The 19854-nt window shown below is 46.9% G+C and overlaps 1 protein-coding gene across 9 annotated transcripts in view; it reads left to right on the top strand.

The window, feature by feature from the left end:
* The window catches only part of PPP1R12B (protein phosphatase 1 regulatory subunit 12B), a gene marked incomplete at both ends in the record, with an annotated part of 232936 nt that extends 222166 nt beyond the window's left edge, over positions 1–10770 (top strand). For 5 of the 9 annotated variants that reach the window (XM_080698454.1, XM_080698453.1, XM_080698449.1 and 2 more), the window contains one exon: positions 10684–10770. In XM_080698454.1, coding sequence (XP_080554580.1) covers positions 10684–10770 — 87 coding nt within the window. Of the gene's footprint in view, positions 1–4763; positions 4899–10683 lie in introns of those variants that run through there. The other 4 variants (XM_080698451.1, XM_080698450.1, XM_080698448.1 and 1 more) reach the window with 1 other exon arrangement.
* Between the last annotated feature and the right edge of the window lie 9084 nt (positions 10771–19854).

Below are 19854 nucleotides of genomic sequence, written 5' to 3'. Positions count from 1 at the left end.
CTTTGTATGCTTAGTCTTTGAATGCCTACAAGATTGGATGCTTGAGCATAGGCCTACCTCCTCTAAATTTCGCTACAAACTTGGCATTCTTAAGAAGAGATGATGTGTGATGAGGAGGTGAGCACCACCCCTCAGCCAGTTCGTAGGCTCTCTCATCTCATACAGCATCCACTGTGGTCAGCGTAAAGACCAAATGCTGCCTTTGCTTCAGGGGAGGTATCTGGCAGCTAGAGGCAAACCGAGTTGAACTGTTAAGGCTTCCTAAGCCATGGCTTCACCCTCAAGAGGCTGGATGAGAAGGCTAGTTTTTCTGCTCTGCAGAGCCTTCCATTTGGCACTCAGGGAAGCCTGAACATGGCCAGAGACTTTCCTCCCTGCTCTCCCTCCCCAACCCAGCCCTTTGCAGGAAGGAACACAGTCAGATTGAGTCATTCTGCAGCAGAATAAAAATTTACTCACATATTGATTTCCTGCCCCAATCCATTTCCCCTGCAGTATTCCAGCGTGCTTGGCATTGTCCCACTAGAATGAGCTCATGCCACCAGATATACTTCAGCGCTTGCTGCTTTCCTCTCTCCCCGCAGCATGACCTGCAAGTGACCATCGCCTTCATTAGCCACTTGAATAGACAGTTGTCATTCTTTTCATTTGTGAGTGCCAATATCTGACAGCCTACCCAAAGCAGTCAGCTCACTCTATGGAAAGGGAAGACTGGGCTGCAGGGAAGGTGGAGCTGCCCAGGGTGGCCACCTGGATGTGACTTTAGAGCATCTGATCCCTACAATACGTGATGTCACATGACCACAGTCACTTAGTACATGCACAATTTTTTTTTCTTTCTTCAGGGATCTTATATTACTGGATATGTGATGCCAGAAATTCATCTGGTGATACATAGGTTTCTTCAGATAGGAAACAGAAGCATTGAGACAATAGCAGATAAGCATCCCTAAAATGCAACTGGAGTACTTTGAGAGAGACATTCATTGTTCTAATGGCTTATTTACAAATAAAAAAACGTTTCATGTCATAGTTGCCAGAAAATTTACTCATAATCCTGGATGGGTTTTTTTTTTCTTTTCTTTTTCTTTCCTTTTTTTCTCCCTCCAGTACTAGGGATTGGCTTTGAACTTACGATCCTCCTGCTTTAGCCTCCCAAGTCACTGGGATTATAGGCATGCACCACTAAGCCTGACTCTTGCTTTTTATAATTCCAGGGTAGAGAAATGCTGGGCCTTGCCCCTTCATTTTCTGCTCATTATCCCAAGACTCGTAACTGATAACAGTCATGTAGAATTTCAAGCAGTACCTGTGTATCTTAAATCTTCTGAGTTGATTCAAAGTGACAAAAAGTAGAAATAAGTGGTTGATTGGCACCATTTCATCTTGTGGTTTCCCCATGCCCTTCCCACTTTACCATACAGAAGTATTCTCTCCCACTTAGGGCAATATGGTAGATTGTTAAACAGTTCTTGATCAATGAGTACCTATAGTTCCTGGTTTTATGAGGGCTACTCTGTCTTTGAACTCCCTGAGTTATACCATCTGTACTCTGCTCTTACATAGCTATCAGTGATCCTAATTAAGCAATGGCCAAAATATTGATCTGAGGCATGTAAATGAGGCCAAAACTGGTGCCTCCCAGTGAGTACTCAGGAGGCTAAAAACAGCCTGTCCCCACCACTGATACATTACCAACATACGGAACCCCACACAAAGACCCAGAAAGAGGCCAAAAGAGGAGAACTTAAGGTCCTTTCTTATATGTATTCCCATTCTGAACTGGCAAATACAGAAGTCCCTTCTGTGTTCTAATTGCTCTCAATCTTGTGGGTTTAAACAGGCATACACATTTCTCTTTTCCTCCTTATCCGGTCAGGCTATTTCTTAAACTAGGTCATGGGTTCTTTTCTTTTCTCAATAGAGATTATTTTACATGAAAGTGTTTGCTCTTCCTAGTCAGAAGCCACTTGCCAACAACTTTAAAATCAATTGTTCAAATTATCAAATGGAGCCAGATCATGACTGTCCCACAAACCAGTAGGTAAACTGTTTTGAGACTTTTTGTTGTTTTTGCTTTCAGTTTTTTAGTCAAAAAATCCACCCTTGCAGTCATTTGCCATTATTCTCCACTACCAATTACAAAGTCAAATGGAAAGATATGCCTGCAGTCTCTAAAGCCCCTAAACACAATTTGCTCAAATCAGAGCCTACCACAAGGTTTGAAAATCACCCAGCAACTCTAGAAGACACATCATAGCCTCCCAGTCACACCAGGTTTAGGATTGTGTTTGTACTTTCTTTGAAGGGATGTGTGCATATACTTACATAACTACAGAAACTTCACATATACAGAAATAAACACTACCAGATTGGTGTGACTGGCCCTACAAGAGTAAAAAAAAAAATACTTGTTTAGCTCCAAGCTCTTCATCCAGTATATCATTTATAGTGACCAACTTAACTAGAGTGATAAGTGCCCCACATTTCTGTGTGCTAGTTATCCATCCAGACCATCTCCTCCTTTCCCAGGCTCAGCAGCCAATCCCCTTCTAGATTGGTCCTGGGATGTCTACTTTGCTTACCCTGGAAATACCACTAGAATCCATCCTTAAGTTCTGCCCTCGCCCACCCAGCTCTATGTTCCCCTCTCCTCTCCATCGTCCTGCCATACCTTGTTTGCAAGAATGCTGCCTGTAGAACATTCCATCAGATTGTTTCCTGCCTCTTTCCTCATGCTGGTAATTTCCAAGTTCTTCCACCTTGACCTGCTTGCACGCACATGTTAGATTGAGTCACTTTCATAGTTCATGTCTTAATAGCATGCCCTGGAAGGCAAGGACCACTTCCCATACTGACAGTGGTTGTGTTGAAAGGTTTGGTCCTGTGTCAACACCAACTAAGGGTGAGAGCCAGGGACTTTCCTTTGGCTCTTATATTTGTTTGCTGCCCACCACCTCTTCATACTCTCCCATGTGCTGCACCCTAACTTCCTGTTTCTGCTCCCTCCATGGCTGGGATGTGGGCAAAGAGGACAGCCCAGGCCCTACCTCCAGTGACTACATGGAACTGAACTGGCCACCCTACCTTTTTTCCAAGGTGGTCATTCTCCTTCCTTGGGGAAAGAGCTGCTCTTCAGCAGCTTGTCTTTACATGTTTGTTTTTTTGGGGGGAGGGGAGGGTTTGCTTTCACTGTTTTTCCCCCTCATGCTATCTTTCATTTTATTGCTGCTTTCACTCCCAAATTATTACTCCACTAATCTTTCATTTGTACTCACTGCAAGGGTATGAGAAACTTCTCTGATACCTAGTGACCTTTTTGTCATCATTATAACCCCCCAAATTGTCTGTCCTTCTCCATGAAACCCCATTTGTGTAACAGTCATTTCTTTTTTTCCAAAATGCTCTCATGTTCTCAGTTTCAGGGTGAGTGCATATATTCCCTTAGGAAGGACATGAAGCAGAGCAGGCAAGCCTGTGATACAGTCTCATTTACTGAAGTCTTAAGTCCCTTTTGGGATATGTGGTATTAGGCAGAATACCTGTGAATTGCTGTTCTGTTCCATTTGCAACACTGGCAGACAGTATGGAATTGATCCAACCAATCCCATTATCATCGGACATTTATGATATCTCCGTTTTTGGGCACAGTTATAATATCCAGAGTATGTGTCTTTCTGTGAACATCTTTAAGCAGCTCCTCGCCTCAACATTAGCTGGGACAGAGAGAACCCAGTAAGCTGTGAACTTAGTGATGCATTTGTCATATAGAGCAGGTCGAAGGTAGGTTAGCAGCTCTGGGATCCTGGACAAGCTCTCTGCACTACAGAGGAGAACTAGCCAGGCTAATGGAGCTTCCTACCAAGCAAGTTAAAAGACTGCCAGAGAGCTGACAATTTTCTTGATTTTGTTTTTCTGAATTTTGTTTTGGCACTAGGGATTGAACTCAGGGGCACTCTGCCTCTGAGCTATACCCCCAGCCCTATTTTATTTTTTATTTTGAAACAGAGTCTCACTAAGTCACTGAACAGAGCCTCACTAAGTAAGATACTAAGGGTAGCCACAAGCCTACAATCTCACCCTCCCAAAGTACTGGGATTACAGGTGTACCATCACCACACCCAGCTAGTTATTTACTATTTTGGTATGTGACATTTCACCCTTCTGTACAGTACACATCATATGCAGAAAGTGCTGAAATAAGAGGCCCCTCTCTTATTGTCCTTGTTTTGGTTTTCAAAATAAAATAATAATAAATGAGGTAAGAGAATAATTCAGAAAGAAAACAAGCAGGGTTAGGAGGCTGAGTAGGGGTAGGAGGAAGATGGAGGAAAAAGAAAGGGTGGCAGCTGTATTTCGGAGCTTGAGTCCCAGTGACAGTGAAGAAGGGTCCCTGAGGCTGAGGCTCAGCCATGTGAACTTGGTTCAGAAAGCGCCAAGCCTCATGGTGGGCTGTCATTCTCAGAAGCGATTCAGATGTGCTTTTCGAGAGCCCAGTGGCTGTGTTCATACAGCGATCTTCAGCTTACTCAGACCTCAGCCAAGAATGCAGGCACAGCTCTCCCCTCCCTGGTGCTTTTCTCCATCACCTCCCTCCCCATCCACAACTTGCTCTCATTACTCCTGCCATTTTCGTTTCCTTTCTTGCATGCAAACTAAAAAACAAAAACAAAAAGTCACGTGGTTTCTTTGTCCTACTTTTTTTCTCCTCTGGTCTGTCTTGTCTCTGTCTGTCTGTTCCTTCCATGTCTCACTCTCTGCAGAACCTCCACCAGCTAAAACAGATTCAAACTTTGAAGCAGATGAACGAGCAGCTGCAGGCTGAGAACAGGGCCCTGACCCGAGTGGTGGCCAGACTCTCGGAGTCCATCGAGTCCTCGGACACACAGGAGCTCTAGTTCTTGCCCTTCCTCTCCACCTCACTCCCTCCTCCACTACTCCAGGCAGGTTTACTCTTCTTGTTGGTCCAATAAGTCTTTTGCTTATGCCCTCCATTAGAGCTTCATGTGTAGGTTCCTGTAAAGCTTGGTCATCCAGAGATGGAAGGAGCTGGGACCATAGAATGGGTCATAACAGCCTAGGTCAAGGGAGGCAGTTAGGGAGACCTGCCGTGCGGTGTATTTGGTAAGATTGTTATATTACTTTCTCTTCCTCTAAAGACTGAATATGGTTTTGCTCACTCAGCTACCCATACATTTCTTTGGTGGGGACACTGCCAAACTGAGCTCTTAGTCAACAGCAACCCAAATGCATCCTGGTCCCTTGTAGCAATTGGGGATGGTCCCAGACTCCAAATTGTGGTTGGGTCTGACCAAGGACAAGGGTTCTTAACCCCGGCTGCAAGTTAGGACATCCTAGGAGCTAGGACATACTAGTCCCTGGGCCCACTCCAAAGAATCAGTGGTCTGGGTCTCAACCCAGACATCAGTATTTTCTTCAAAATCTCCTGTTGATTTTTCTTTCTTTTTTTTTCTTTCTATTATTTTCTGTGTTTGTTCTTTTGTGCAGCTAGGGTTAAGAACCATAGTCCTTTGGATACCAGACAGAACTAAATCCCCACATGGGACAACATAGCTGGGTGAGGAGGACTAGAGCTAAAAGGTAGACCTGTTCTTAGCCAACTCTCTACCAGTAAAGAATCTTCCATCCCGTTAATGGAGCAGAACTGAATTAGCATTTTTTGCCTTCTCCTGCAATAGTCTTTGCTTTCTTTCTCTCCTTGGGAGGCATTTCTCATCTCTGTTACAAATCGGGGCTCTAGGGACACGTCCCTCCCTGCTCCTAGTGTATGGGCTTTGAAGCAGAACGGAGCCTATATAAATTAGCCTCTCAAAAAGTGAGGCCTTCCCTAATGGGGCTGGCTTTGCACGGGAGCTGACAGGCAGTTGAGCAGAGAGCAGGGATTTATTTTCAACTTGAGAACCAAAAAATGTGTTTGGCAAACCGGAGCCTTCCCCTGGCTGTGGATCTGAAAGCCAAGCTCCTTAGACAGCTTGTTTTCACATCCCAAGAAAATGCAAAGGGGTCACCATTGCCCCAAAATGAGTTTTTAATTTTCAGCAACAATCTAATTAGGCCTGACCAGGGCCTATTCTTTTTTCTGCCTATTTGCTTTTGCCTTCAGGGTCAGTAGCTGGCAACTAATATGCACTAGAACTGAAGCACCCAAATTACCGTAAGGGCTGAGCTAATATCCTGCTGCAGATGCTATCACAGACAGAAAATTGAAAGGGAGGTGCTGCCATGGCCTGGCAGTGAGCAGCCACAGTTAGGTCCAAACTCCATGCATTAAAATTGGCCTCGGGATTTCTAGAAAGACGTTGGGGGTGGAGCTCAATGGCAGAGCACGTGCATAACATACACAAACCCCTGGGTTCAATCCCTAGCACACACACACACAAAAAAAAAAAAATCCCTGGAAATTTTGGCTTGGAGAAAAGTAGAGACCCAAAAGATATCCCAGTTATTTTTAGTTTCCCTTTTTGTTATAAGACAATACAGTATATGAGGTAAAACTAGATACTATCTTCTCAGTAGTTAGTAACTGTGGTAAGTTGTCATTTATTAAGGCCTGGGCTGGATGCTTTGTGTTTTTTTTTGGGGGGGGTGTCTGGGGATGGAACTCGGGAGCATTTGACCTCCGAGCTACACCCCTGCCCTAGTTATTTTATTCTTTAATTTGAAACTGGGTCTCACTAAGTAGCTGAGGCTGTTCGCGAACCACGATCCTCTAGTCTCAGCCTCCCGAATGCTGGGATTACAAGCGTGCGCCACCACACCCGGCTTGGGTGCTTTATATAGTTTTTCTCCTTGATTCCCCAGAACCCCATTATGCCTATTTTAAAAAGTCACAGATTAAGTAACGTGTCCAAGGTCACTCAGAGAGTAAGTAGTAGAACTAAAATTCAACTCTGATAGGTCCCAGGGTTGCCATGTACATATTTGGCAGTTTTAGTTTTCTGTTAAGTGTACAGCCTAAACAGTGTGAGAAAGATCTATTGAGCAGTCTCAGCATGTCCCAGCATCTCAGCTGAAGGGTCAAGGACAGCATTCTGCCATCTCAGCGCTCTTGACTTCCCTAGGAAGGGTTACCTTCCAAAGAGCACTTTTCTACTAAAAAGTGTGTCCTGATAAAGAATGCCATTGCCCGGCACGTGACCTTCTAAAGGGACAGCAAACTGTGGCCGTGAGCCCTATCAGTAGTCAAAAAAGAAATCAAAAGAAGAGTATTTCATAACACCTGAAAATTATATGGAGTTCAAATTTTAATGTCCAAAAATAAAGTTTTATTCGAATTGAGTCATGTTCTTTTGTTTATGTATTATCATGATGTCTGTGGCTTCTTTTGTGCTACAGCAGCAAAGCTGGGTAGTTACAGCAGAGACTGTGTGGCCTGAAGACCCTAAGATATTTGCTCTTTGGTTCCTTACAGAAAAAGCTTGTTGACCCCTGCCAGAAGGAAACAAGAGATAACTAAGCCAAACTGGTGTGCAGTAGAGAGATTTTGCCTTGCCTTGCCTTTTTTTTTTTTTAATATAATAGTCCCCTGGAGAAATCTTATCTCTGAATGTAGTGCAAGCCACTTACCAACAAAATAGGAGAGAGGACTCCCTTCCCACTTCCCATGTAGCTGGAAGCCAGGCACCTCTTGTGAGGTGCTCTCCCTCCAGACAGCCTTGCCCTGCAGCAGGCTGAAGCCTCAGAGTCCCGGCCCCTTCCTCTTGGACACACTCCTCACCACAGACCATAAGAAGTAATATTTGACATGTACTTAATGTGTACTTAATTTTACCTGTCCAATATCTCTTAATATTATACTGTGGTCAGCTAGAAATTTAGAAATTAAGAGGCTGAGGTCCAGAGAGTTAAAGTGATGGAGTTTAGTTAAACTTCATACTTGCATAGTACTTTCACATATGTTCTTATTTAATCATTCTTTAACTTCAAGTGAATATCAGATAATACTGTTCATTTCCCCTTCTCTCTCTTGAGAGTGAAGTTTATTAGGCTTTTTCCCCCTTGATTTCTACATTCCACTTCTTGTACCTTTGACATTCTCTTAAGATATCAATCATAGCATGTTACAGCTGTGATATTGCCTTGTGCATTTTCTTTCCTAAGGAATTGAGTTCCTAATGTGGGTATAAATTACCAAAGCTAACCAGTTGTTTATACATTTAAAAAAACAAAAAGCAGCTGTTTTGATTTGATGAGCTGCTAACACTGAAATGTAATCCATTGCCATATATAGCTTTCTTGTTGCCTCTGGAATCCTATCATGGAAGTAGGGTTTTCATAGTCTCACCCAAGCTGCCAGCTCCAGAATAGGGTGTTAGAGAAGAGATGGGAAGGGGAGACACCATGAGACCACCTGGGCTGCTGTTCTCTAACAATCGTATTGAAATGGGTTTCTAAGCACTCCATTCTCAGCGGCAAGCCAGAGTTGCCTTGCCTGAGCTGGAGAGAGGAAAGGCGGGGTCAAAGAACTGAAACTTCCCTTTAATATTTCTGAATTAAAGTCTTCATTGTAAAGTTTGAGGATCATTTGCCTGCCCTCCCACACACATGAGGAAACTCATAGTGGTGGTAGGAGACTCAGTATCGCAAAGCACATTCCGATGCCAACACACTTCTATACCTGTTACCTCCTGTGGGACTCACTAAGTCTCTACAGCAGGGAATATTGTTCTTTTGTATGTGTGTGTGTACTAGGTTTGGAACCCAGGGGCATTCTACCTCCAAGTTACACCCCCAGGCCTTTTTAGTTTTTATTTCAAAACAGGGTCTTTGTTCTTTTATAGATTCAACAATAGAAATGCAGGGAAGTCAAGTGGTTGGCCTGAAGTAATATGGCTCATCAGTGGCAGCTGGGATTGCAGTTTCTGGACTGAGTTTTTGTGCTCCCCATCCCCACCTATCATGAAAGTGATCTTTGGAGTAGGGCATTTTGAGAATTTGGGGTTTAATATCAACTTTGACACTTAAATAGCTGGGTGCCTTGGACTAGTTATGAAAGTCTTCCCTCATTTGTAGAAATAAGGACAGCAAGTCTGTCTGAGATGCAGGAGGCGCAATGAGGCCCTCTAGCACCATGCCTCCCACATCACAGATACTCAGTGGTACTTTCCTTCTGCTCCCCAAGACAGATTCTTTACGCATCTGTGATGCATGTCTGTGTGCATATACACATCTACTTGTAGATGTAATCTGCCTCGTCCCTGCAAGATGAAGGAAACGGACTTTTCCTTAACATTCAGTTGGATCCCTAAGTAGTTAATAGCAGAGCCAAGAGCTAGAACTAAATAGTCCCTGTAACACCTGAGCCTAGGCCACCCATTTCTGGGATGTTGCCTGCCACAAGGGTCCTGCAGGCTTAATTAACTGACTATTCAAAGGACTAAGCCGGGCGTGGTGGCACACGCTTGTAATCCCAGCATTCAGGAGGCTGAGACTGGAGGATTGCGGTTCGTGGACAGCCTCAGCTACTTAGTGAGGCCTTCTACAATTCAGTGAGACCCTGTTTCAAAATAAAGAATTAAAAAATAGGGCAGGGGGTGTAGCTCGGAGATTGAATGCCCCTGGGTTCCATCCCCAGAACCTAAAAAAAAAAAAAAAAAAAAAAAAAAAAAAATCAAAGGACTTCTACATCGCACAAATAAGGATGTTGATTTCGGTAACCCCCATGAGGAAGATGTACTTACCCCTCTAGCCTAAATCTTGGCTACCAAGAAGGCCCACACATAAACTGTACCAACAGCCCATTAGGATTTTTCAAATGCATAACTTATTTGTCAGAGTGTCTGATGACATAATAAAAACTTGGATATCTAAGCTGGAGCGTTTCCTTTGTTCCACAAGGTGAGCAAGACTATGTGTAATGTTCCAGGATGGCAGAACTAAGAGAATTGAATCTCCACTCCCCCTCTTCCCTCCCTCCCTCTGTAAGTGTCTGTTTCCTGGAATTATAACACCATCCTCAACTAAGGCCTCTTGGTAACTATCAATGGAGAGTCAAAGGGAAAATTAAATATATGCCTTGTGTTCACTGTGTCTTGCAGCTCTGTGACCACATTTGTAAGTTCGGCTTTTAATGGTTGAAAGTGGGTACGTGTAGTATGACCAGTGAGGATTGGGGGGTTTCTGTTCACTGAAAGCACTGGGAAGAGGGCCCTTAAATCATCTGTGCACGTGGCAGAGAAGCTGAGTCTGTCCCTCAGCCTGCATTCTTAGTTTTTTCATAAGATGTGAAGCAGTGTCCTCGTTTAACTCTTTTAGGTCACCACCACCCTTCCAGATTTCTTTCTGAATTCCTTCCCCATGTCCTCACTAGCCTACTTTGGCATTCTCCCTGACTTTTCTAGACTAGAGGTGAGTTCAAGGAACATTTGAAAATAGCTCCTGGCTCAATACGATAAAAGGATAGACAGTGTGGAACATGCAGCCTGCATACAAAGAAAGAAGGTATTACTGAAAAAATATGCTAGCTCAAAAGGTGAGGGGCTGTGGTCTCCCTGAGTATTAACATTACCAACTCAGGAAATAGGAAGATTCAAGGGACTCTCATCTTGGGGAGAAGGGGTGACAGCTCGGAAGGCCCTGCTCACCTACCCACCTGCCCTGGTTAGGGAGGGTAGAGGAAGCCATCCTGTGCAGCTCTAACACTCTTTCCTCTGCCACTTACAGGTGTTAACAGAACTGAAATCCGACAACCAGAGGCTGAAAGATGAAAATGGTGCCCTCATCAGAGTGATCAGCAAACTATCCAAATAGACTAGGCTCCAGATTCAGGAGGGAGGGACAGGCTTTGTTGCTCGCCCCTCCTATCCAGCCATTGCCTTCCAGACAAAAGAAGGGAATGTTTGGTGGAAGGACACTTCTTTCTGACCCTCTACAGTTCTCCGCACTGTACATTTTCTCTGCACTCTCAGTGCCCATTTCCGCTTACAACCCCATCCCGAGTTTTATGCCAGTTCTCATTGAAGCATGATTGTGATCATTCGAGCCCTCTGGTGAAGGCCTCATGGAGTGCACCAAACTCAGCTGTGGATCCCCAGCTTCCTGCGGCTCTGCTACTTTGTCCACATTGGATTTGGTCCAAACATGTAAGGCACATGCTGCCTTTACGCTGACCCCGTGTCGTCTGATATAGGTGAGTCCCGTGGTGGCCACTACACGGCACCTGTCTGGGGTGCCAAGAGAAAGGGCAGGACATGGAGTTAATCATCAGGCAACCTCTGGAACTGTTTTCAGAGTCCAAGGCGACAGTGTCTCTGCATCAAGGCGCTGTTCTTCACCTCTCAGGAACTGACTCGTATTTTTTTCTATCAACAGCCCAATCATATCCCTGACTAGTGTTAAGCCTATTCCTCCCTGATGCCTAGCCCTTTCTCAAAGGCTAAGATGGCTCTGGCCTCACTTATTCCTTTCTGTTCTTTTATTCTTTCTCCCCCATCCTAGAGCACCTGACCTCAGTTTCTTTGGCCACTATGGTAAATCATTACTCTGGAGACTAGAAAATTATCACTCTGCTGCCTGGTGGTGGCACTGGGAGCTCTGTCCCTCAAAAGCGAGACCGTGGCCTGAGTCAGCCCACGGTGCACATCTCTTACCTACCTTCCCTGGCAAAATGGATCTCCTTATTAGCAAGTCTGGGCTCTGAGTACTTCCCGCCTCTCTTTGACCTCATTTTTCTCTCTCGGCTCTGGCACCTGCTGCTGATGACAAATTAAGTCATTGCAAGGGAGGGAGGGCAGACCATTGGAGTTGGACACAGGAGTGGACACAGGCTGGAAAGACACGATTGAGAATGTAGAGTATCTGAGGACACTTGAAGCATTATGATCAAGAAAGTAGTGGCCATTGTGCTGGGAGAGTGATGGTGGATTTGATTGTTCTGTGGTTAGATTTAGGGGACAGATATTGGCTTTCTTAGAATCTAACAGGAGAAATGACTGCTTGGTAGAGGATAAAAGGGATGAAGTACTTTCAACCCCTGATGAGAGTCGTGGAATCTTAGAGTGGTGAGGCCCAGAGTCATCTGCTCCAGCTTTCCATTGTCCCGTCACGGGACTCCTGCTCCCATGGCTTTGACCCACCGCCAGATGGCCTCTGCTGACTGTGCATTTATTACGTGAAGAGTTCCTCCTCATGCCAGCTGAAGTCTGCCTGTGGGTTCTCCCTGTAGGCCACATCTCCTCTGCAGCCCTTGAGGTGACAGCCCTTTGGACATGCGCAGTTGGTGGTCTACCTCTCGTCTTAACTGAGCTTATCTTTCTTTAGTCTTTTCGGTTGTTCCTCACATGGTGTGCTTCCTAGGCCTGTCACAGCTTGGCCACCCCTAGACAAAAATGGTGTTTTAAAATGTCATACCCAGACCTAGGCAGAGTACTCCATAATTTCAGCACACAGTTAAACCATTAGTTCTCAATGATGACCCAATTTTAATATTATTAATGCATGTAGTACTTGCTTTTTGTAGTTTTATCCTTTGGTTCACTTTGAGTGTACAGGTCATTTAAGGCCTCATCACTTTAGGGTTGCCACTGATGGTCAGTGCTGAGAGTGGTCCATTATCTTAACATATACTACCTCTGTTGGTTTCTTTTCTGAAAACAACATCGTTCCTCCTTGCCCTCAGAAACTTCCTACACTCTTTATACAGAAGCTATAAAACCCTACTTCCAGAATAGGAGCTATGTCTTCTCTGGCAGGGCCCCAGTTTTAGAGGGGACAAGGTTCTCTCTTCTGTTTCCACCCATTTTTCAGGAGAAGCTGCTCCTCTGTTGGGACTTTGTATTATCATGGGGACACTGTAAGCTCAATTCTCAGGGAATGCTGAATTAGAGTGAGAATACCCATATCTTCCACCATAAGCATTTCTTTCCTTCTAGAGAGGAAATCAACAAGGTATTGGCTAGTTGATTCTCCTGGTACAATCTTGGATATTGGGAAAGAGGGATTTGCTGCCTCTTTCTCAGGAAAAGTTGGATTATTAGGCAAATATTTTGACCCTTCTCAGTTCCAGGACCTGGTAAAGGACTTGCAGAGAGTCCCTCAGACCCCTTTGTGCCTTTCAAAGTGTTGGGGGTAGGTTCTTAAAACGTGGTTGGCATTACACCCCTGCTGATCCACAGTAGCCCTCCATGTCAAAGATAGCACCTCTTGCCAGAAAGTTTGCCTGTGACAAGAAATTTATAAGCTTTTCAATCTCAGGAATACTGAATTCTCTGGCCCAGAACTCAGAAAATATAAGCCATTCTAGGTAATTTTAGCCACTTTTTCTTATACCATAAATTTTATTAGCTAATGTTTTGAAGTCTGATCTCTTCCAGAGGGGGTGGATTTTTATTCACGATTGCATGGGCCTGGAGCCCCAAAAGGTGGTGGGTGCAGGCCCTAATAGCCACTGTTCTCCCTGGGTGCTGGCCTTCCCTAGGTCTCCTTTTCTTGTGCTGCTTGGCCAGTAACCTCCTGGTCTTTCCAGTGGCCACCGTCCTCACCGGCTGGTTTGGGTACTCTGAGCACGCCCAGCAGCTTAAGCCAGTGAACAGCTGCAAGCAGACCAGCAGTGCAGGTATCAGCTCTCTCCCTTTAGTCTTTACAGGGAATACCAGAAGGGGAAGAGAATGTTCTTAGTAACTTCATACTCTCTGTTCTCATTGACTTGATATTTTTCAACAACTAAGCCACACCTTTGGATGTAACAATGAGGCCATTCCAGAGATTCTCTGGCTGGAATTTGCTCGCTTGTCTTCCAGGCGCTGCTGATCCTTTTAGGTAGCCCAGGTCTGATGACCCCAGCCCTGCCCGGTCTCTAGCGTAAGGGTCGTGCACATCTTAGGGTGTTGCCTCAGAGGAGTCTGAAGAGCAGACCTGCCTCCAGCCACCGCGGCACACTTGCTTCTCAGCCACATCTCCCGGAGCCTCCCTGGCCCAGTCCAAGTGTGGGATGCTTGTACTTCTCTTCCAGTGCTCCCTGCTTGTCCTAACCCCACCCCATGTTTAAGGAGATCTAGATCTGGGTGTGGTTCTCTGAGGCCACTGGTGTGTTTCGCATCTGCTTGGAACATTTCACCTGTTCTCCGTACCCCAAACAAAACATGCTTACTTGACAGTTTCAGCCAGGAAGGAAGGAGGCCAAAATCCTACTTTGTAGCCTGTGGACTCCACCAAAGTGTGTATGAGCTACTGGCTATTTCTCTACCAGGAGCACTTAATTGAGCCAGAGATGAAGGAAGAAACTATCACAGCCATGCACTTTGCCAGCCCTCTGGATTCTGGGCCTTTCACAACTTCTTCTAGCCATAGTCTCCGTCTCCTCTCAGAAAGGCCAGCGGTTTATGTCTAGGACACTGCAGAAAATCCTGACAGTGTTACCATTCGTTAAGAGGTGGGCCTGGTATGAGCAAGTGCCTGGGGAAGGGAGGATTGCTTAAAGTGTTGCATTATTCTGCCTCCAGACTGTTTTTTGTTTGTTTGGTTGGTTGGTTGTTTTTTTGTTTGTTTGTTTTGTTTTGGGTTTTTGCCCTTAGTAGGAATGGCTGAAGCATTCAGCAGCTAGGTCAATGGAAAGGGGAAATTTTTCATTCCACGTACCCGGTGAGCCGCTGCTCCCACTAGAGTTTAGGGGAGAGCTAACGCTGCAGGGCCCTGTGTCCTTGCCCCCAGTACTCCAGGGGCCATGGGTCCCTTTCATTTTTGTCCACATTGCACTTACATCAACACACAGCTGTCAGTCAGAGGTGACCCCTTCCCAAATCTAGATTAGCCCAATCAGTATCTACGTATCTTGGTCACCATGCTGCTCTTCAGGCAGATCAGACACCTGACTCAGCAAGCAGTGTGGAGGGCAGGATGAGGCGTGAAAGGTAAGCCCTGGGAATCACAGCAGGCTCCAGGGCCAGCTTTCCTGTTAGCCATGTGACCTTGGGCAAGATAATCTTTAAAATCCCTTTTGGCTTAAAATACTATGGTTTATTCATTCTTGAAAAGATCAGAACACTTCTTAAACTTGGAATTTCTGCTTTGAAAATTCCTTCTTTTAACTGCAAAAAAATTTTATTTTCTTCTGGATTCAAACTGTTTGACATCAGCATGTCAAGGTTGACTTCTCATCCTTGTTGGAAAGTGAGTTTGATATTGACGATAATTGGATGGTGTTGCAATTGCTTTTCCTTCTAATGGTTTGGTAAGAATATTAAAACCTGCAGAGGTGGAAATTGGAGCTTACGGAGAAATGGAGAGAAAACAATTTGTTGCAGGCAGCCTTTGGACAAATTGTTTTAATAGGAAATAGAGCTGCTGCCTCGTAGGTTTCCTCCACCACCTTCCCTCTGCTTTCTCAAATGTGATCCACTCTGGCTCTCAACACCCAAACAACAGGCTAATTGAATTTTTGCTCAGCACCAGCTGGTTCCTAGTCTTGAACTCTGCCTTGCAGCAGCACGGGAACTTTCCTGGGTAAAGACCTCAACCTTTCATTTTACTGGGTTCCTCCTCTGGATTCTGGTCTTTCCTTTAGAGCAGGTATGCAGAGGAGATCACCAGACCACATTGCACAGAAGAGCACCTGGTTCTTGCTGGATTGTGCAGGTCCAGGTGGGCATACAGTGAAAGGGCAGGGCCCTGAATGAGGACTGGGCTGCCTGCTGTGGTGGGAAGAGCCGGCAGGCAATCGCAGAGGAGCGCAGGAGGGAGGTAGCAGGGCCGGAGGAAGGGAGTGAAGCGCAGGCTCACGGAGGTGAGTTCCCTCTCACTGGTGACTTCAGCCTCCAGTTGAGCGGAGATTTTAATCAGCTTCACTAATGGGTATTGACACTGCTCTGGAGGAGTAGGCCCTATCAGGGACAGCTATTGATCGCGTGTGTTCCGATTAGATTGAAAAAAATAGATCAACTTCACTACAGTCCAGGAACGGTCATTATCATCACTACTAGAGAATGCGGCGAAGTCTAAGGGCTGAGGGAAAAACAGCAGCCTCTTGGCCAGCCGCTGCAGGGCAGCAGATATATTCCCATGACAGCAGTGCTTGAGGCCCCCTGCTGAGCTGAGGTATGGCCTGCAGCCCTGTGTCTGCAAGCCCTTCTCAGGGAGGACTGTAGCTAAGAGCAGGTCTCTACACAGGACTGACGAGTGTTCTGCCCGTACCTGAAAAGACTGGGCAGCTTGAGGGGCTCTCTTCTAGCCTGGGTGCATACACATGCACATTTGCTAGTCCAGAGATTTCAAAATGAGGCCTGACATGTTCTTAATTGGAAATGAAACTCTCGTAGAAGGCCATTTATCCAAGTGTATTATTCTGTTATTCTGTCACTTCAGATCTTTTTCCTTCCCGCCCATTCAGGTCCCCCATAGGACTTCCTAAGCAGTCCCCCACTCATCTGCTTGCCATTTTGGACTATGAATCTGACAGTGATATTTTGTTTCTCCTCCAAATCTTCCCCAATGCTTCTAATAAAACTTCACTTAGGCAGCCCCTTAAGGTGATCAGGATGCTCTTCTGTCCTTCTAGTAAACACCTTCACCCTTCCTTTCCTTCTCATCTCCCTCCATATTCTTTATTCTTTGCTTCACTCACTTGGACCTGATGGTGCTTTAGAGAGAGGTTTTCCATGAAGCAGCCAAAATTCCTGGAGGTGTTTCATACACCAACAGCCACCCCCACTCCCCGCTCCCATTTTCAAAACTCCCCGCTGTGCTAATGGCCCCTCGGAGAGGGGGTTTGACTAGTGGGCTCTGAGGGCTCTGCCACCGCCCAGCAAGGAGGCTCTGCTACCGCCCAGCAAGGACACTCGGGTAGCCGGTCTGCTTTATTCCTTCTCGAGAAGTTTGACTGGTTCCAGCCTAAAGCAGAAGTGTGTCTTCCCCACACAAACCGGATCCTTGTGTTGGTGCATCTGGTGACGGCAGCTCAGTCCATTCCTGCCTGGCAGGCGGATGACGCAGGAAAGGCATGCCAACTGTGGGATCCTCCACTGCACCCCCAGATCGGAGCGCAGGTCCTGAGCAAGGGGCACATGCAGCCGGTGTCAGTGCAACTCTCGCCTTGCCGTTCCCACCCCACACTGAGACCACCAACAGATGCCAGCTTCCTCTGGTGCAGGAGAGGCCAGGTAGAGGCTGGAGTGGGAGGACACTGGAAGCAAGCTGTGGGTGGAGGGGTCCCAGGAGGATGCGCCCAGCAAAGCATGCCCATTCCTAGCCGGCATCCCTCCAACCCTGGAAAGCCTGGCCAGCCCCTGGCTGGTTCCTCCCAGGGGACTGCGCGTTCCTTGAAGAGGGCAGGAGCGTGTTTCAACCCAGGAGAGATGTGGCCTCTTCTCAAATGGTTCAGACTCTTTGACGTTATGGTTTTCCTCACTTCGTTCTCGCCTCTGCTGTGACCTTGCTAGGACAGGGGTGGACCGTTTCCAAGAACCACCCTGGCGTCCACACCTTCCCATTTTAGGTAACTGTGTGTCTGCTCTCCTCACCCTTCACTCGCTCACCGCCACGTTAAAGCACCAGATGTAACTCTTTCAGCAGAGTTGTACGGACTAACTTCAGTCCCTGTAAATACCTGGGGAGGGGGCCATTCGGGGAGGGGAAGCCAGACTTGCTTTGTGAATTGAATGTATTTTTATGCAATTTTGAGTGGCCTTTCAACCCTGAGATGGATGATTTTGTTTTACTGGTTGTTATATAGTATTAAGTATTCTGTGTTTGAAAGTTTGGGAATAATATTCACATCTATATGATGCCTGTAAACACAACAGTATTTATAAATGAGTAAATAAAACCGGTGTTTTAACTTTGTGCAGTGGGACTGAAAGAATTTCACATCTGTCGGGTTCCCCATTGGGAGCCTCACCTAAAGGTCTTTTCTCCAGGGATAGCCACAGGTGGGTGGCCAGCCCTGAAAACAGGTCTCTGGGAATACCAATGCGTTACTTAAGTGACAGACCAAGACTGAAGATTCAGAAGAACCATAAGAAGCCACGATTCCAAGCTTCAAGTGACTAAGCGTAACGCTTTTTCTTGGAAGACAGCAGGGCTACAAGGTTCTGAACCCACCCTGATGCATGCTGACACGTTCTCTTAAGCAGGGATGTTGGAGTCCCGGGGGTGGTGGTTTTCCTGAGCTCCTGGACATCTGGCATCACCCATAGAGCACTGCACAGCAGTTTTCATTAGAACACTATTTGATTCAGGAGATTCAAGACCACTCTAGTTTGAAACTACAAATTTAGCTAACTTTAGAGGTTATTAAAGGTTAATCCAAACTCCAAATGAAGCAGCCAGGGAGGCACTGTGTAGGGAGGCGCCAGCGGGGTTTGGAGCAGCCAGGTCTGACCTCGGACAGCCAAGGCTTTGTTTCTGACTTCAGCTCTGGTTTCTCCAAGGAGCCCTGCTGTGGCTCAGCGTGGCCCTGTGCTTTCTTCCAAGCGGAGATCCCTGGTCACTGACTTGGAGGGAGGCCGGGAGGGAAGATTCCTTTCCCCTTCTGTCACCCAGCTGTTTGTAGCCCAAGCAGCAGCAAGAGGAGAACACATGATGTCATGGTTGAAGAGTTCAGACCTGTCCTGGGGCCCAAAACACAGCACAGCAGCCTGTCTGGTGATCCTAGACCACAGATGTCCTCTCTGTCCCCTGCTGGAGATGGTGAGGTGTGCAGGGGCAGTCACCTAGCAGTCATGCGGGCCAGCCCTCCACAGGGAGCGGGCGCTATGCACAGTCTCCCTGCAGCAGAGCCGGGAGCCCACCTCCTCAGCCAGGAGACACTACAGTCATACAGTCAAAGGGCGTCAGCCCTGCCCCTCACACCCAGCCACAGCCCACCCTGAAGGCAGCAAGGCCAGAGGTTCAAGAGTCCGGCTCTGGCTTGCCACTCAGATGGGGCCGCCCCTGTCTTGTCTCCGCTGCCCTTTGTGCATCTGTGGTCCTAGAGGACGAGTGCCCCATGGCGTGATGGCAGGCTGGCCTGTCCTCAAAGGGAGGGACAGGTGGGAGTGGAACCTGAAACAGGGGTTTCCTGGTCTTTGGGCAATATCGCCCCAGATCATTTCCCTAAAACTTCTGAAGCCTTATCCTTGGTCTCTAACATCTTTGCCTCATACGTGAAAGGCCTCTGGAGTTCTCTGCACCAGGGGAATTCAGGACTTTGTAGAAGTTCTTCTCAAACTCCCATGCCCCAGGGCCAGCTTGTATCAGGCTCAGACAGGCTGTTCCTGAACCAGCCCTGCTGGAAGGGAATTCGGGGATATGGTCCACCCCCAGCCTCCCGGGGGATGATGGCCAGCACCACCTCCCTCCCACAAGAGGGCTCCGCGCGTTATCACTGTCCTCCACCGTGAAGTGCTGTGTGCCCGCCACCGCTCGGTACCCCAAGACGATGGGCCTCTGCCCCTTTGCTGCTGCCCTGAAGGGAGATCCTGGGCTGGAGGCCAGAGCCTCAGAACCAGCTCACCACCTGCTGGCACCATGCTGACCTTTGGGGGCAGCCCCGCCGCCCTCACCAGGGCCCAGGAAAAATGACTGGAGACACCCCCCACCCCCAGGTTTCTTTCAGCTCATTTCTTTAATAAGGAGACGCAGCTCATTACAAAATAACAATTTGACAAGAGATCAGACAAGAACAACAGAGTCCACATAAGGGGGTGGAGAGCATTGCCAAGCAGAGGGGGCAGAGGCAGCGAGGGCTACTCGTGTCCTTCCTATGAAGGCAGAGAGGGCTCCTGGTGGGCCAGCGCATTCCAGGGTGACCTGGGCTGGGCCAGGCCCCACCCCAGCCCCAGCCCTAGCTTTGAAGCTGCCTGGCCCCAGGGTTTTCAGAAAGCAGCAGATGAGGAGTCAGGGCGTAATGGCCAGGCTTCTCTC

This window comes from Muscardinus avellanarius (genome assembly GCF_963383645.1).
Source record: "Muscardinus avellanarius genome assembly, chromosome: 7".
NCBI lineage: Eukaryota > Metazoa > Chordata > Mammalia > Rodentia > Gliridae > Muscardinus > Muscardinus avellanarius.
Note: the sequence above shows the minus strand (reverse complement) of the source record. Positions and strands in the feature narration are given on the sequence as shown.